The 18,336-nt window shown below is 46.3% G+C and overlaps 1 protein-coding gene across 1 annotated transcript in view; it reads left to right on the top strand.

Moving 5' to 3' along the window:
* The window catches only part of LOC141027076 (uncharacterized), a 135,521-nt gene extending 120,209 nt beyond the window's left edge, over positions 1-15,312 (top strand). The window contains exon 2 of the mRNA XM_073503996.1: positions 14,750-15,312. Within this exon, the coding sequence (XP_073360097.1) occupies positions 14,750-15,312 (563 nt within the window). The remainder of the gene's footprint in view (positions 1-14,749) is intronic.
* Positions 15,313-18,336: the final 3,024 nt, after the last annotated feature.

Genomic DNA, 18,336 nt, shown 5'->3' with positions numbered 1-18,336 from the left:
ACCATAAGCCAAAAAGGACCAGAAGATATGATGGCAACCATGCAAACATAGCAAGTTTCGTTAACAGGTTTCAGACTTAGCAGAAAACAGAGCATGGCAGAAACAGACATTATGAGGGCATCTTTGTGAGCTTGATGCACTCATAACAAAGCAATGCATGACAAAAAAAGCATACCTACAGCAAGATGGCATGTCTTTGAAGCTATGAATGGTAAGATCAAATACATAGCATGTATGGATCAACTACAACAAGCTTGGCAAAATTGAATATCATGTTAACAATCTGCCAGAAATATTTTATAGCAAAAGTAGAGCAAGATATAGTCATGCTAGGGCACTCCATAATTGTAAACAAGGGCATGAATGGATCAACTACAATCTACAAAACATCCTTACTGAACATAACCAAAAGGAGCATGGATCTCTCTTTAGCCACATGGATACATAGCAACAAAATAACAGCAGTCACAGACTTAGTAATTTTACTTGTCCCTGAAATCAGAAACATCACGAAGTCTAGTTTGCATGCTTGTGCTAGTCACCACAGAGATCACAAAAATACATAGCATACACCACTGTAAATATGGCATGGCATACATCAAAACACATGTAGAGATAATGCCCATAAGATGCACAAATTAAATGCAACAAAAATAACAAAACCCTAAGTACTGATAAGTAACAGCAGATACCAGCAACTAGCACTCTTGCACCAGAGATTTGGGCATCAAGATGGACTCAAATGAACATGGTGCAATGGAACAAAATGAAGAGCATCACAATACTAACATTTTGATATATTACACGCACGCAACGGAGCTATATGCAGAGAGTTATGATGCGATGAACAAGAGCATATATTGCAAATATTTCATGACTTGGAGATTTCGGGAGAGGGAGAAAGTCAACCTCCTCGTGGGATCTGGATCGGCCGGATCTATGCTCGCTGGAGAAAGGGCCGGCGCGGCGGGGGGAGAGGGCAACGACGAGGGAGAGGAAGGAGCGGGGCGGCGCGGGCACGGCGGCGCGAGGCGGCGGCGAGGCGCCGGAAGGAGCGGCGCGGGCACTGGCGGCGGCGGCCGGTGACAGCGGCGCGGGAGGACGGCGACGCGGCGGGGCTGGCAGCCGCGGAGGCGCGCGGGAGGAGGGCGGCGGCGGCTCGGGCCGCGGGGCAGAGGAGGCGCGGGCCGGGAGGGCCCCGCACGGGCCCCGGCGGGCCGGCGGCGATGTGGGCGCGGGACGCTAACGTGGCGCACTGGGGTTGGCTGCGGGCGGCGGCGGGTTTCGTCCGGCCGGCGGCGGACACGTCCGCCGGCGTGGAGGAACGGGCTAGGGTTTCGGGGATCCGGAATTTCGGAGGGGGGGAGGTGTTTATATAGCTAGAGGGAGCTAGGAGAGTCCAAATGAGGCACGGTTTTCGCCCACACGATCGTGATCGAACGACCTAGAGCATGGAAGTGACTTAGAAGGGTTTTTGGGCTGTTTGGAGGGGGGGTTTTCTGCAACACACAAACGGACTTTGCGGTTACCCGGTTAACCGTTGGACCACCAAACGACCTCCAAATGGAACGAAACTTGACAGGTGGTCTACCGGTGGTATACCAAGGCCACTTGGCAAGCCTCAGTCCATTCCGAGAACGTTCAATACCCGCTCATGAAAAGAAAACAAGAGGGGTGTGCCGAAGGAGGTGGGAGTGCCGGATTGCAAAACGGACAACGGGGATAATGCTCGGATGCATGAGACGAACACGTATGCAAATGCAAGGCACATGATGACATGATATGAGATGCATTACAAAACAAAATGCAAAACGAAAGACAAAACCCGACCACGAAGGGAATATCGTAACACATAGCCGAAAATGGCAAGAGTTGGAGTTACAAATATGGAAAGTTACATCCGGGGTGTTACAACACTCCACCACTACGAGAGGATCTCGTCCCGAGATCTAGGACTGAAAGAACTCCGGATATTCGGAACGGAGGTGGTCCTCGCGTTCCCAGGTGGCTTCTCGGTCGGAATGGTGCGACCACTTCACTTTCAGGAATTTGATTGACTTGTTGCGAGTCTTGCGCTCAGTTTCTTCAAGAATAGCAACGGGGTGCTCATGATAAGACATATCTTCTTGGAGGTCAATCTCTTCGAAGTTGATGGTGCGCTCAGGCGTCTTGAAGCACTTGTAGAGCTGTGACACATGGAACACATCGTGCACGTTCGCGAAGTTGGAAGGAAGCTCAAGTTGATAGGCGAGGTCGCCTCTTTTGCCAATGATCTTGAAAGGACCCACGTAACTAGGGGCAAGCTTCCCTTTGATACCGAAACGACGAGTGCCTTTCATTGGAGAGACGCGGAGGTAGACATGGTCTCCGATCTCGAAAGCCAAATCACGGTGCTTACTATCATAGTAACTCTTCTGGCGCGATTGCGCGGCTTTGAGATTTTCACGGATGACTTTACACATTTCTTCAGCCTCTGTGATTAAGTCATTGCCAAGAAGTTGGCGTTCACCAGTCTCTGACCAATTGAGAGGAGTACGACACTTTCTGCCATAGAGGATCTGGAATGGGGCCTTGCCCGAACTCGCTTGGAAGCTGTTGTTGTAGGAGAATTCGGCATATGGAAGACAATCTTCCCATTTCATGCCAAAGGAAATGACACAAGCCCTGAGCATATCTTCAAGGATTTGATTGACTCGCTCGACTTAGCCACTAGTTTGAGGATGGAAAGCTGTGCTGAAGCGAATGTTGGTGCCCATGGCCTTCTGGAAGGAGTCCCAGAACTTAGAAGTGAAGATGCTTCCACGATCTGAAGATATCAATTGTGGAATGCCGTGTAAGGAGACAATCCTGGAGGTGTATAGCTCTTCCAACTGAGCTGCTGTGATAGATTCTTTGATTGGAAGGAAATGAGCCACTTTAGAAAGCTTGTCGATGACAACGAAGATAGCATCATTTCCGCGCTTGGACTTGGGAAAACCAGTCACGAAGTCCATTTCGATATGATCAAACTTCCATTCTGGGATAGCAAGAGGTTGGAGGAGACCAGCTGGTCGTTGGTGTTCTGCTTTCACCCTTCGACAGACATCACATTCATTCACGAATTGAGCGATTTCTCGCTTCATTCGAGTCCACCAATACGACTGCTTGAGGTCATGGTACATCTTCGTACTTCCAGGATGAATGGAAAGAAGAGAATTGTGCGCCTCATTCATAATGACTTTCCTTAGATCACCTTTAGGAACCACAATCTGGTCCTCAAAGAATAAAGTGTCTCTGTCATCAATGCGATCGCACTTGTATTTGGAAAGACCCTTGTCTATACCACGTTTCACCTTCTTCACCATGGTATCCAGGAGTTGTGCCTCACGAATTTAATCTTCCAAAGTAGGAGAGACTATGAGGTTGGCAAGAAAGCCTTGAGGAACAACTTGGAGATTCAGCTTGCGGAAAGCTTCACAAAGATCCGGTTGGAATGGCTTGAGAATTAAGCTGTTGCAATAAGCCTTCCTGCTCAAAGCATCTGCAATGACATTGGCCTTGCCTGGAGTATATTCAATACTCGGATTGTACTCTTGAATCATTTCGACCCATCAAGTTTGCCTGAGGTTGAGGTTGGGCTGAGTGAAGATGTACTTGAGACTCTTGTGATCGGTGAATATGTCCACTTGTCTTCCCAACAAGAGATGTCTCCATGTTATTAATGCATGGACAACTGCCGCTAACTCAAGATCGTGAGTGGGTTAGTTCTTCTCGTTGGGCTTCAACTGACGAGAGGTATAGGCCACAACTTTCTTCTCTTGCATTAACACAGCACCGAGACCTTGGAGAGAAGCATCACAGAAAACTTCAGATGGCTTGGATTCATCAGGAGGAGTTAAGACAGGAGCTGTCACTAGTTTCTCTTTGAGAGTGTTGAAAGCAACGTCACACTCAGGAGACCAGACATACTTCACATGCTTCTGGAGGAGGTTGGAAAGAGGCTTTGCAATCTTAGAGAAATTCTCAATGAATCTTCGGCAATAGCTTGCAAGACCAAGAAAACTGCGGAGCTGCTTGACATTCTGAGGAGGTTCCCAATTCACAATTGCAGACACCTTCTTGGGATTAACAGCGATGCCCTTGGCAGAGATGATGTGACCAAGGTAAAGAACTTCATCGAGCCAAAACTCACATTTGGAAAACTTAGCATAAAATTGATATTCTCTGAGCTTGTCGAGCACCAATTGCAAATGTTTGGCATGATCCTTCTTATTCTTGGAGAAGACCAAGATATCATCGAGATACACCAGGACGAATTCATTGGTATAGGGGTTGAAGATGAAATTCATCATCCGAGAGAATGTTGGAGGAGCATTGACAAGGCCGAAAGACATGACAGTATATTCATAAGAACCAAAGCTTGTTCTGAATGCTGTCTTGGGAATATCCTCTTCACGAATGCGAATCTGATGATAACCCATACGAAGGTCAAGCTTGGAGAATACTTTAGCACCTTTGAGTTGCTCGAATAGCTCATTGATGTTGGGAAGTGGATACTTGTTCTTGATTGTCTTCTTGTTCAATGGACGGTAGTCGACACAAAGTCGGTCCGTGCCATCCTTCTTCTGGACAAAAAGAACACCACAACCCCACGGAGATGAACTCGGTCTGATCAAACCCAGACGCTCTTGTTCATCGAGCTGTTTCTTCAATTCCTTCAGCTCCTTGGGTCCAAGCTTGTATGGACGCTTGCAAACGGGTTCAGTGCCAGGCTCAAGATCGATAACGAACACAACTGGCCGGTGAGGAGGCATACCCGGAAGCTCTTCTGGAAAGACATCTTGGTACTCACAAACGACTGGAATTTGAGAGATGGCATTCAATTCGCCCTTCTCATTGAGAGAAAACAACCGAATGGTTTCATCACGAGCGGTATAAATGATCACATCCTCAAAAGAGTGTGTCAATTGAATTTCCCTGGCAGCACAATCAAGTTGAGCCTGGTGCTTAGAAAGCCAGTCCATCCCGAGAATAAGATCAATATCCGAGTCACCAAGAACAATTGGTTTAGACAGAAATTTATAGTTCCCCATCTTGATGGAAACATCCGGGACACAATTATTAGATGTCATTTGCTTACCCGGGGACACAATCTTCAACGGGATAGGAATCTTTTCCGTCACAAACTCATGCTTGGCAACAAAAGGTCTTGAAATGAAAGAAAGAGATGCACCAGTGTCAAAAAGAACTTTTGCAGGAATATCATTAACTGAGAGATTACCCATTATCACATCAGTAGATTCCTCCGCTTGAGCTGCATTCATCATGTTCACCTTAGCAGACTTTGGATTATGCTTGACCACTGCATTGCTGGAAGATCTCACAGGAGGAGGAGGCGGAAGGCGCCTTTGGTTGAAACATTTGTTAGCATAGTGACCTTTCCGCTGACACTTGTTGCAAGTCACCTCTGAGAGTGGACGATGATAAGGAGCATTCGACTTTGGAGCTTGATTTTGAGACTTGTTCTGATAGCCAGGGTTGGAAGAGTGGGAAGATCCATGGCCACCTTTGTTCTTCTGCTGGTAAGGCTGGCGAAACGGAGGAGGAGGAGGCAACCAGAACTTCTGTTGCTTAGCAGCCACTAGTGAGGAAGAAGAAGACTGAACTGCGTCCCTGACTCTCTTCTTAGAAGCCTCACACTTGAGCTGGGCAGCCTCTTGCTTCAGTGCCATGTTATAGAATTGATCAAACTGAGTAGGCTCAACAAGAACGAGAGCTAACTGCAGATCCTCTCTAAGGCCACCTCTGAAGTGATAGATCATGCTCTTTTCATCAGGAACGTCTTGTTTAGCGAAGCAAGCAAGTTTCTGAAACTGGATGTTGAATTGATACACAGACATGTTGCCTTGCTTGAGATTGCGGAACACCTCACGCTTGCTCTCAACAACACTTTGTGGAATGTGGTGCGCTTTGAAGTCCCGACATAAGTTAGTCCAAGTGATCACACGACCTCCTCTAGAATCTTTGTATTGTTGATACCAATCAGCAGCTTGGTCCTTGAGCTGAAAAGAAGCGAACTTGACAAAGTCCTCAGGCCTGACATTGCTACATTCAAAATGCTTGTTGATGTCCACGAGCCAATCATCGGCATTTGTAGCCTCGGCACAGTAGCTAAAAGACTTGGGCTGATTTGCGAGAAACTGGTTGAGGGTAGCGAAGTGAGGCTGATTGTTGCCTTGACCTTGATTTCCTTGATTGCCTTGCCCTTGGGTGCATTCTTGCAAGAGTTGCAGAATCATCTGAGCATTGGCGTTGGTGGCTGCCATGATAGCTTGCCATGCCTCCGGAGGCGGAGGTGCTGGCGGAGGGTTCGCCTGACTCCCTTCATTGCGATCCGGATTCTGACGCGTTGGCGGAGCCATCCTGAAGAGGGTGACATCCGTTAGCATCTTGATAGACAAATAGTCAAGTTGAATCAACGAATAGAAATTGCAACATATAGTCTTCACAATAAACATTCGAACGAGGATGAACAAATGAATTCCATAGTAAATCATCACACTTCCATTAAGTTGAGAAGCCACTTAGAAAAGGTATGGAATCAACATTTGACTTCGAAGCAACTCGAATACCACAATTCAAAACAAAACAAAGTATTGGCTTGCAGACTAAGCCGGAACAAACATATGATAGTGATTTCTTCCGAAGTTTTTGTGGTGGGGCCCACACGGGCTCGATCGTACAGCACCATCATGTACAAGGCAGTGCACATGACATATGAAGCGTCCCCGAGTCGGCATAGCCAAGGACTCTTTAAGACACTACGAGACCACTGTAAAACCAACCGTGGAAAGGCGGACCACTAGACGTCGAACCCCAATCTCATATCATGCGTCTGTCGGAAAGATATCCTAGGAGCTACTTGAATTCCCACTTATAAACTCCTGAAACTTTCTGGTTATGCAATCTGGTGTTGGGGATACATGGGACACAAAATATATCACCCAAACTAGCAATCCCTAGATCCAGCTGTATCCATCCGTCAACACATAACCAAGAAACCTTCGGAAATCGTGTACCTCAACCTTCTAAAAGCATCCGTTATACAAGTTATGGCAAAACTCCCGAACTCCCGCCCCAGTACTGGGTGGCGTCGAGGTGATCTCACCAACTACTGCATAAAAGAGATTTCGATGTCGGCGAAACTCAGGTATTCCAGAACTGCAACGATAAAATTGTGACGACAACACCTCGGAGCTCAACTCCCCGGGACACTGCCACAACCCCTAAATGTCAGGAGGCACCAAGAACAATGTTCTCGTCACAAAACCATCGGAACGATTCTAAGATACCCGTGTGATCCTAAATTTTTTTTAGTGAAATTTGAGGAGAGAAGAGTCAAAACTTCTACGTCAGGAGGCCTCACCAGAGCGACGAAGGGACTCAGGAGTAAAAAGAATCCTACTCTCCGATATATATAATCCTAAGACTCAAAACATTTTTGTTCTAGACTCAACAACGCCAGCGATTCGATCAAGCAGGGGTATCCTAAGTCGGGGATGGCTCTGATTACCAACTTGTAATGCCCACGATGTGGCTATATCTCCCACGTGTCGAGGCACGACTTAGAGGCATAACCGCATTGTGGTTTTGTCGCAAGAAGGGTCATCTTCACACAATCCCATGTAATGAACAAGAATGGGATAACGAGAGTTGGCTTACAATCGCCACTTCACACATTACATAAATATAATTAATACATCATCCAAAATCCACACATAGACCGACTACGGTCAAATCTAAATGAAAAAAAGGATAACCCCAAAAGCTAGATCCCCGATCGTCCCAACTGGGCTCCACTACTGATCATCAGGAAAAGAAACATAGTAACGACCACGTTCCTCATCGAACTCCCACTTGAGCTCGGTTGCGTCATCTGCACTGGCATCGTCGGCACCTGCAACTATTTTGGTAGAATCTGTGAGTCACGAGGACTCAACAATCTCACACCCGCGAGATCAAGACTATTTAAGCTTATAGGAAAGGATGGTGTAATGAGGTGGAGCTGCAGCAAGCACTAAGCATATATGGTGGCTAACATACGCAAATGAGAGCGAGAAGAGAAACAGCGGAACGGTCGCGAAGCTAGAAATGATCAAGAAGTGATCCTGAAACTACTTACGTTCATGCATAACTCAAACCGTGTTCACTTCCCGGACTCCGCTGAGAAGAGACCATCACGGCTACACACACAGTTGATGTATTTTAATTGGGTCAAGTGACAAGTTCTCTACAACCGGACATTAACAAATTCCCATCTGCCTCATAACCGCGGGCATGACTTTCGAAAGATAATACCCTGCAGGGGTGTCCCAACTTAGCCCATCATAAGCTCCCACGGTCAACGAAGGATAAACCTTCTCCCAGGAAGACCCGATCAGTCTCAGAATCCCGGTTTACAAGACATTTCGACAATGGTAAAACAAGACCAGCAAAGCCGCCCGAATGTGCCGACAAATCCCGATAGGAGCTGCACATATCTCGTTCTCAGGGCACACCGGATTAACACTGCGTACAACTAAAACCAATCCTCGAGTTTCCCCAAGGTGGCGCTGCAAGTGGCTCTAGTTTGGACCAGCACTCAGAGGAACACTGGCCCGGGGGTTTAAATAAAGATGACCCTCGGGCTCGCGAAAACCCGGGGGAAAAAGGCTTAGGTGGAAAATGGTAAAACCAAGGTTGGGCCTTGCTGGAGGAGTTTTATTCAAGGTGAACTATCAAGGGGGTCCCATAAATCACCCAACCGCGTAAGGAACGCAAACTCAAGGAACATAATACCGATATGACGAAAACTAGGGCGGCAAAAGTGGAACAAAACACCAGGCATAAGGCCGAGCCTTCCACCCTTTACCAAATATATAGATGCATTAATTAAATAAGGGATATTGTGATATCCCATAATATCCATGTTCCAACATGGAACAAACTTCAACTTCACCTGCAACTAGCAACGCTATAAGAAGGGCTGAGCAAAAGCGGTAACTTAGCCAAACAACGGTTTCCTAGGAAAGGATGGTTAGAGGCTGACATGGCAATATGGGTGGCATGATATAGCAAGTGGTAGGTAGCGCAGCATGGCAATAGAGCGAACAACTAGCAAAGCAAAGATAGAAGTGATTTCGAGGGTATGGTCATCTTGCCTGCAAGGTTCTCAGAGTTGTCGAAAGCTTGATCCTCGTAAGCGTACTCAACAGGCTCCTCGTTCATGAACTCGTCTCCCGGCTCTACCCAAAACAAGAACACAAGCAACGGAACCACAATCAATCACGAGAAATGCACAAGCAACATGATGCAAAACATGTATGATATGCGAGATATGATATGCGATGCATATGCGTGCTCCGGAAAAAAATGATGAACAAGGCAGTAACATGGCAAACCAAGCATGCCACTGGAAAGATGAGATTATTTCGGTTCAAATCGATATAAATATCACCGGAAAGGGATGCACGGTTTGCAAATGGCAAGCAAAACAAGAATGACACGAATCTGCGATTAACAGCATGATAGCACTTAGAATACCTCAAGAAAGTATGCTACAGCACTCCAACATAGCAACAAAGCATATGGCAGTAATCTACAGGAGATGCTTGACAAAAGATGAACACTGAGCTACGGCTAGACCACAACATAACAGGTTCAAACAAGCACGGCAAAAGTGCAAAAGATATCAGGTTCACAGACTTGGTGAAATTACTGGACATGGCTGAAACAACATCAGGTAGCAATGTTCAGAGCACGAATCAACATGCTACAGGAACTTAACATAGCAAAACAAGGCACGGCATGAATCTACTAAATGCATACGACAAAAGTCCCTAACTGACCATAAGCCAAAAAGGACCAGAAGATATGATGGCAACCAGAAGATACGATGTTAACAATCTGCCAGAAATATTTTATAGCAAAAGTAGAGCAAGATATAGTCATGCTAGGGCACTCCATAATTGTAAACAAGGGCATGAATGGATCAACTACAATCTACAAAACATCCTTACTGAACATAACCAAAAGGAGCATGGATCTCTCTTTAGCCACATGGATACATAGCAACAAAATAACAGCAGTCACAGACTTAGTAAAATTATTAAGTCCCTGAAATCAGAAACATCACGAAATCTAGTTTGCATGCTTGTGCTAGTCACCACAGAGATCACAAAAATACATAGCATACACCACTCTAAATATGGCATGGCATACATCAAAACACATGTAGAGCTCATGCCCATAAGATGCACAGATTAAATGCAACAAAAATAACAAACCCTAAGTACTGATAAGTAACAGCAGATAACAGCAACTAGCACTCTTGCACCAGATATTTGGGCATCAAGATGGACTCAAATGAACATTGTGCAATGGAACAAAATGAAGAGCATCACGATACGAACATTTCGATATATTACACGCACGAAACGGAGTTATATGTAGAGAGTTATGATGCGATCAACAAGAGCATATATTGCAAATATTTCATGACCTGGAGATTTCGGGAGAGGGAGAAAGTCAACCTCCTCGTGGGATCTGGATCGGCTGGATCCGAGCTCGCCGGAGAAAGGGCCGGCGTGGCGGGGAGAGAGGGCGACGTCGAGGGAGAGGAAGGAGGCGGGGCGGCGCGGGCACGGCGGCGAGGCGCTGGCGGCGGCGGCCGGTGACGGGGCGCGGCGTCGCCGGCGGCGGCGGCGCGGGAGGACGGCGACGCGGCGGGGCTGGCAGCCGCGGAGGCGCGCGGGAGGAGGGCGGCGGCGGCTCGGGCCGCGGGGCGGAGGAGGCGCGGGCCGGGAGGGCCCCGCACGGGCCCCGGCGGGCCGGCGGCGATGTGGGCGCGGGACGCTAACGTGGCGCACTGGGGTTGGCTGTGGGCGGCGGCGGGTTTCGCCCGGCCGGCGGCAGACACGTCCGGCGGCGCGGAGGAACGGGCTAGGGTTTCGGGGATCCGGAATTTCGGAGGGGGGGAGGTGTTCTTATAGCTAGAGGGAGCTAGGAGAGTCCAAATGAGGCACGGTTTTCGCCCACACGATCGTGATCGAACGACCTAGAGCATGGAAGTGACTTAGAAGGGTTTTTGGGCTGTTTGGAGGGGGTTTTTGCTGCAACACACAAACGGACTTTGCGGTTACCCGGTTAACCGTTGGAGCACCAAACGACCTCCAAATGGAACGAAACTTGATAGGTGGTCTACCGGTGGTATACCAAGGCCACTTGGCAAGCCTCGGTCCATTCCGAGAACGTTCAACACCCGCTCACGAAAAGAAAACTAGAGGGGTGCGCCGGAGGAGGTGGGAGTGCCGGATTGCAAAACGGACAACGGGGAAAATGCTCGGATGCATGAGACGAACACGTATGCAAATGCAATGCACATGATGACACGATATGAGATGCATGACAAAACAAAATGCAAAACGAAAGACAAAACCTGACGACGAAGGGAATATCATAACACATAGCCAAAAATGGCAAGATTTGGAGTTACAAATATGGAAAGTTACATCCGGGGTGTTACACCTGCCTTTGAACTGATTGGTACTGTGATGTGTTCATTTAACTGCTTGGTTTGCAGCCAATGTCAGTTACTCTGTTCACTTTTATACACAGTTGTCTTAATGTATCATTTCACCTTACATGGTTTAAAAGAGATGAAGGATATTCTTTTGGTCTTGATCTGTAATCTATTTGTGATGTTCACGTGCCCACACAATGATACAATAGCATGTTTGTTTTATATTTGTTTGCCCATGATATGAATGATGTCATACTTTGTTCATCCTACTTTAAACCATGTCTCTTTATCCTTAGATGTCAACAAATGTGAGGAAATAGACAATACAGTAGGCATGCTACATGGACATATGTTCCAAAAGTGATTTTATTATGTAGTTGGCACTACAATACATGTTAATGTATTACAATAGTTCACTGAAATAAGTTATGTATAAACGTGAAACCTACTTTGTTTGTTTTTGTCTCATTAGTAACTTATCTGGTACACTAATCTACAAGTTCAAACTTTCAGCAAGCTATGGAACAAATGATTGAACAGCTACAACCACCTAAAGGTGCCGAGGCTACCACAGGCACAATGTCACCTCTTGCTTCGGTGCATCAGTATCTCTCCACTAACAGTGCAAAAAGCACCTTCCTGCGTAATTCTAGGTTGGTTGTCAAGGTAACCTCTTCCAAATCGCCTACTGAACGAAATCTTCCAGCTAGACAAAGTGATATATCTGTGCTCCAGACACAAGTCCAATCCCTAATGGACGTCATTTCGGAAACAAGAATAGTGGTTGAAAAATGTCGTCAAGATATGAATGGTTTTGAAACCAGACTATCAGACATTTGCGTCGTTGTTTAAGAGCAATGGCGCAAAAAGGGGAAGGTCGTGCTGCTCCATCAGATTCTATGGCCTGAAACATTAGCACTCAGGTCAAATGATCTGTGCTTCTATACATCTGATGGTGCTTTTATCTGCAAGGACTGTAAACTTTATGCCAACAGGCCATTTGTTGTATGGCTGGAATTTATTTTGTTGTGATACAGCATTTATGATGCTGCCAAGGCTGCAGTAATTACGACGCTATTTTTGTATAGTGTAGGTTTATCTTAGTAATGTATTCGGCCGAAAGCTTCGTAGGAGCCCAACATGCCAACATTCGTCGGGCCCATTCCAATTGGGCTAAAAACGATTATGGGCCAAAATTTTCATGTAGCCCACTAAAAATATCTGGGCCTAAATCTGCATAAGCTTTCATATTTTTCTAGTAGGCATGTGCCCATAGTGGGCCTTTAACAGGCCTAAACATAATTTGGGCCCTCAGTAACAATAGGCTATTTACAGGTGTAAATATCTTGAGCCCATAAAAACATGGGCCTTTAATAGGCCGAAAGTGAGATTGGGCCCTGACCGTGCCAAATAACCCACTGGTCTTAGCAGGCCGAAATGGTGGCCCATTTACAATGCGGATCGTTCACAGCCCAAAATTCAGACGGGTTGAAAATGTCGACCTACTACATGGGCCTTTAACAGGCCGGAAGTTCGGTCGGGCTTGATTAGTGTCATTTTTATATGGGCCTTTAGTAGGCCCGATGTGACGTTGGGCCACATATGGCCCATGGGTTTCGTCTGACGTTAACAGGCCGAAAGTCACAACAGGCTGAAAGTGGCCCAAATCTATAGTGGGCCTCTAACAGGCCGAATTCACACATGGCCGAATATGGCCCAAATCCTTCATGGTCATTTATGGGCTGAAAGTTTCAATGGCCTATAAATGGGCCCAACTGAAGCAGGACCTTTAATAGGCCGGAAACACACCGGGCCGTAATTCGGCCCAAATACTTACCGGACTGTTAACGGGCCAGAAGTGACCATGGGCCGCGATGATGACAGGTTTAGGACGGGCCGTTGATGGGCCGATTTGACACTAGCCATATGGGCCTTAACTGAGAATGTTGGGCCTTTAGCTGGGCCGGCCCATTATGGTCTGCAAAATCTTGTGGGCCTTTAGCTGGGCCGACCCATTATGGTCCGCTAAATCTTGTGGGCCTTTAGTTGGGCCGGCCCAATTAATCTTTATGGGCCACTTTTGGGCTGGTCCACGTGTCAACATATCATAGGCGCATCTCGCCATTGGATGAGTGATACCTATGCCAACGCGGAGCTGACACGTGGTTCCGTTAGCCAATGAGAATTTTACACGTGGAAAATCGGCATTCGTCGTGGCTGTTAGCAGGTTATCGGATCCAAAACCGGACCCGATATCTTAACCGTGACCCGTTACGGTGGATGCCACATGTCGGTCCCCCTTGACGAAAGCACTTCCATGATGCGGCATTTATCGTCATGGAAGTGGATACTTCTGTGATGATAATTTTGGTAATGTCATGGAACACTTCTACGACAGCACATGTATGACTATCTTGATTCTGTCATAAAATCGTCATGGATGCACATGCATGACAGAAAATGTGACCTACTATGACAAACACGTATCATTATGGAAGTGTATTTTTTGTAGTGGTTGCTAATAGGCCGACAGAAACTCGGGTCGCAATTGAGCCCAAAGACATAGCGGGCTGGATCTGACAATGGCCGGGGTTGGTGTCAAATCTACAATGGGCCTTTGATGGGCCGATTTTGCATAACTTGTATGGGTCATGGATGTGAATGGACTAGACGCAAGCAGGTCGGTAATGGGTCGGCCCACTTATTTTGACAGACCCAACCTTTTAACCTAAATGGACCATGTTTGGGCCTTGCCACATGTCGACGTATCATAAGCGCCTCCTGTGCATTGGACAACTGACATCTGTCACGCCGAGGAGTTGACACGTGGTTCCTTCGTCCAATGAAAATTTTACACATGGAAAATCGCCATTGGTCCGGGCTATTAATGGGTTATCGGATCCAAAACCGGACCCGATAGCTTGACGGTGACCCATTACGGTGGATGCCACGTGTCGGTTACCCTTGACGAAACCACTTCCATGACGCGTCGATTATCGTCATGGAAGTGGACACTTCCGTGATGATAATATGAGTATTGTCATTTAACACTTCTACGACAGCACAAGTATTACTATCTTGTTTCTGTCATAAAATTGTCATGGATGTACATGCATGATAGAAAACGTGACCTATTGCGACAAACACGTATCATCATGGAAGTGGTTTTTTTGTAGTGTACGCTCATGATCAATTCCACCCTATCGCCAGAGGTGTATCCAAATAACAAAGTTATAGAGCGAAAAGTCAAGGCGTGGGCTATTAAGAAGATGGCCCAACAATTCAGCAACTGGAAGAAAAGATTGCACCAAGAATATGCCCAGAAAGAGAAGATTCCAACATTCACCAAAGCATATGAGAAGATAAAAGATCACTGGCCCGCCTTTGTGAAGTACAAGACATCGGATGAAGCTAAGAAAATGTCAAAAATAAATAAGGACAATGCTGCAAAGAAGGAATATCATCATGTTACGGGGTCAGATGGCTACAAGGTTGCCAGACCTAAGTGGGAGAAAAATGAGAATGATCTGATTGATAAACGAATCGTTCTAGAGCCATTGGAGTGGACCGAACGGGCAAACACTTGGTTCTACAGGCATGGGGGAACGTTGGACCCAGAAACAGGGAAGTGTATTTATACAAAAGATCAACTTGCAACACCCATCAAAGCCCTTCAAGATGCATTCAAGGACATGCAGGATGGGAAGTTCCATCCCGACAGAGAGAACGATGAGCTGACACGCTCCCTCGGGAATCCTAAACACAGTGGATGAACACGAGGCACATCGGGCTCCGTTTCGTGGAAGGCTGGGTTTCCCGACTGCAGTGGCACTTATAGAAGACGATGGAGAAAAAAGAAACATGATGCAGACTGGCTGTAGAAGATAGAAGAAAAATTAGCGTTGTAGGAGAAGAAAACAGAGGCACTTACCAGCCAGCAAGCTATCGACCCATCTCAGCGGCACGAAGATCCTGCATTCGATACTTCCGGCCCACCATCTCAGCGGAAAAGTAGCGTGTCTTCCACGGAGCTCGTTCGGCCCACAGATGATATCGCGGCTCCTCACTACCCCGTGGATGATATCACGCAGAGGGAACATTGTGATCTACAAGCGAAATGCATGAGCATATCCATGAAGGTGGCGGTCGGATTTTCCTTACCTCCTATACCTGATGCAACTTACCATTGCTCTCTGATTCCAGATGGCTATGCTGTTGTCGGGGTGGATGAAGTTACCAACGGATTTGAGCAGCTGGAGCTTAACTTCACTAGAGCTGAAGGGGAGACTCAACTGGGATATGCCAGAAGCACTACCATTCTATGGAGAAAGGAACACATCGTGCTTCCACATTGGACGCCGCATAAGCAGACTCCACCGGAGGAGGCCCCTCAGCAGACTCCTCACAATTCCAATCCATCTCTATCTCCGCTGCCTCAGCCGTCTCCGTTGCGTCAGCAGGCTCCGCTGCCTCAGCTGTCCACACCGTGTCAGCACACTCCGCTGCCTCAGCCGTCTTTGTTGTGTCAGCAGACTCCGCCGCCTCAGCTGTCTCCGTCGCGTGAGCAGACTCTGCCATAGGAGGCCCTTCAGTAGACTCCACCTCCTCCGCTCCCTCAGCCCCGGCAGAAGAGAACCGCCGCTGCGGTGGCTAGTTGTACAACTGTGAAGAAATCCAAAGTAGCAGGTACAATAAGCGTTAAGGAGGCGCCTACCAAGTTACCATGCCAACTGAGTGATGAGGAACTCAAGAAGCTCGTGGATGCCGATGTGAAATGCCAGCTTGCATAGACATAGCCCGAGTGAAAGGAGAAAATAGATCCGACAAAAGCGAAGCGCTGTCTGGAAAACCTTACGCGATCACCGCTGCCTCCGCTACTATCTAACTATGACCGCCCTATTATCAAGTCGCATAGAGAACATGTGCAGCGGGCGGGAAGTAGTAGTAGTGCAAGGGGGAAACAATTCCCTAGCACAGAGAACAAAAAAACCAATCGTGCCCCCCGCTCAAGGTGTCTTTCGATATCGTTTATGATCCGGAGGTAGCGGCCCATGATATTGGTTTCACTCTTGGTCAATACTTAGGCGAGCATGGAGAGTTCCACATGGCTGATTTAGCATACAGATACGAGCACGGGAAGCCTCTCATCAGACCTGAGGAGCTCTAGCATCTACCAACACAAATGCGAAGATTGCATGAGTGGTACATGGAAGCCTCAAAGGAAGGGAGCAACCTTCTCATGGTGGGAATTAAAGATGAGCATTACTTCAATGGAGATGAGGAGATAGACGTTGAATTTAATGAATTATTTCTGTTATACAATCAAGACGCCCTCGATAAATATCATCAGTTGCTATTGTCTGTAATTATTATTTCTGTAATTAAGTCTCTAGCTCAGCTCATTCATTGCATGTATAATTATCCTCACTATATTATGTAGATTGAATATTTTCAAATGCAAAAGAGGACAAATCTATGACCTTGGGTTCATTAACCCAAATAACATACATGAATTTACGGTAGCAAACAACGCCAATGATACTGAGAATAACTTGCTAAAGGCGTTCATTGCACAACAAACCAGAAGGGAAATACTGTTTCCTTACAACTTCCAGTGAGTGTTACTATCTTGTACACATTCTGTTTCGCTTACTTGATGTTAAGTGTAATTGATGAGTTATGCGTGCGCAGGTTCCACTTTATTTTTCTAGTCATTCAGGTTGACGCAGGATTAGTACTTGTCATGGACTCGAAACGTAAAGACCCTCAGATATGGGCGGGCATGAGTGAAATGCTCCAGAGGTAAGTTCAATCATCATCGCACTATATCGGCAACTTTTATTCATTTCCTGATATCAAGTAATTAATAATTCTTTTATTCATTTTCTTTGTCGGGCAGGGTTTGGAAAGAGTTCACCAAGCAGGCTAGGGGTGAATGGAAAGATGAGCTGCGATTTCGACACCTCAATGTAAGTAGTATTGGCTAGTTCCGCACATCTCTCTTTGATTCTAATTTCAGTACCATTATCATGCTTGATTATTGTTTTGATTGAACTCTATCCTCGTAAAGTGCTTGAGGCAGGAAGACGGGAATAATTTATGTGGATACTACGTTTGCGAGTTCATTGGCCAGAGACATGTGAGAAGGGCAGAATTTTAGAACAACTTGAAGTCCGTAAAAAATATTCACAACTTTATTTTATTACCATCAATTGTGTTGAGTTTCATTTGTATATATATATATATACATGTTGACCCCCCTTCTTTAAATTAGATCCAATGGAAGCAGGACGAACTCCTTCCAAAGGATCGCATACGAGCAATTCAAGAGGAATTGGCGGGATTCTTACTTGAAGAGGTCATAGCTAAAAACGGAGAATACCATCGGGAATTGGAATGTGATTTTGGTAATTAGATATTAGGGATCATATGAGATGTTGTATTGTATATATGCATGAATGGGTACTATATGTAGTAGCGTTGAATAGATATACAAAAACTTGTTTTTCGACCAAGCATGGAGAAAGAGAGGTCACTTCCTATATTCATGACGATGTTGTGTAATGGTTCCTTCATTGCTATATGTAGTAGCTAGCGCCGAGTTGAATGGAAAACATAAAATGAAAATGAAAACCCTAAATGAAAAAGAATTGAATGGTAAACACCAAAATAAAAGGGAAACACAACATGAAACCCCTGAACCCTCCAAACCCTAAACCCCCCTTTAAAAAAACCTAAACTCCAGTGCTTGGCAGCGCCTGACGCGTGGCTGCATTTTAGTCCCGGTTTGTGTTACC

Source organism: Aegilops tauschii, chromosome 7 (genome assembly GCF_002575655.3).
Source record: "Aegilops tauschii subsp. strangulata cultivar AL8/78 chromosome 7, Aet v6.0, whole genome shotgun sequence".
NCBI lineage: Eukaryota > Viridiplantae > Streptophyta > Magnoliopsida > Poales > Poaceae > Aegilops > Aegilops tauschii.
The sequence above is the reverse complement of the archived record's forward strand: the minus strand, read 5'-3'. Positions and strand labels throughout refer to the sequence as shown.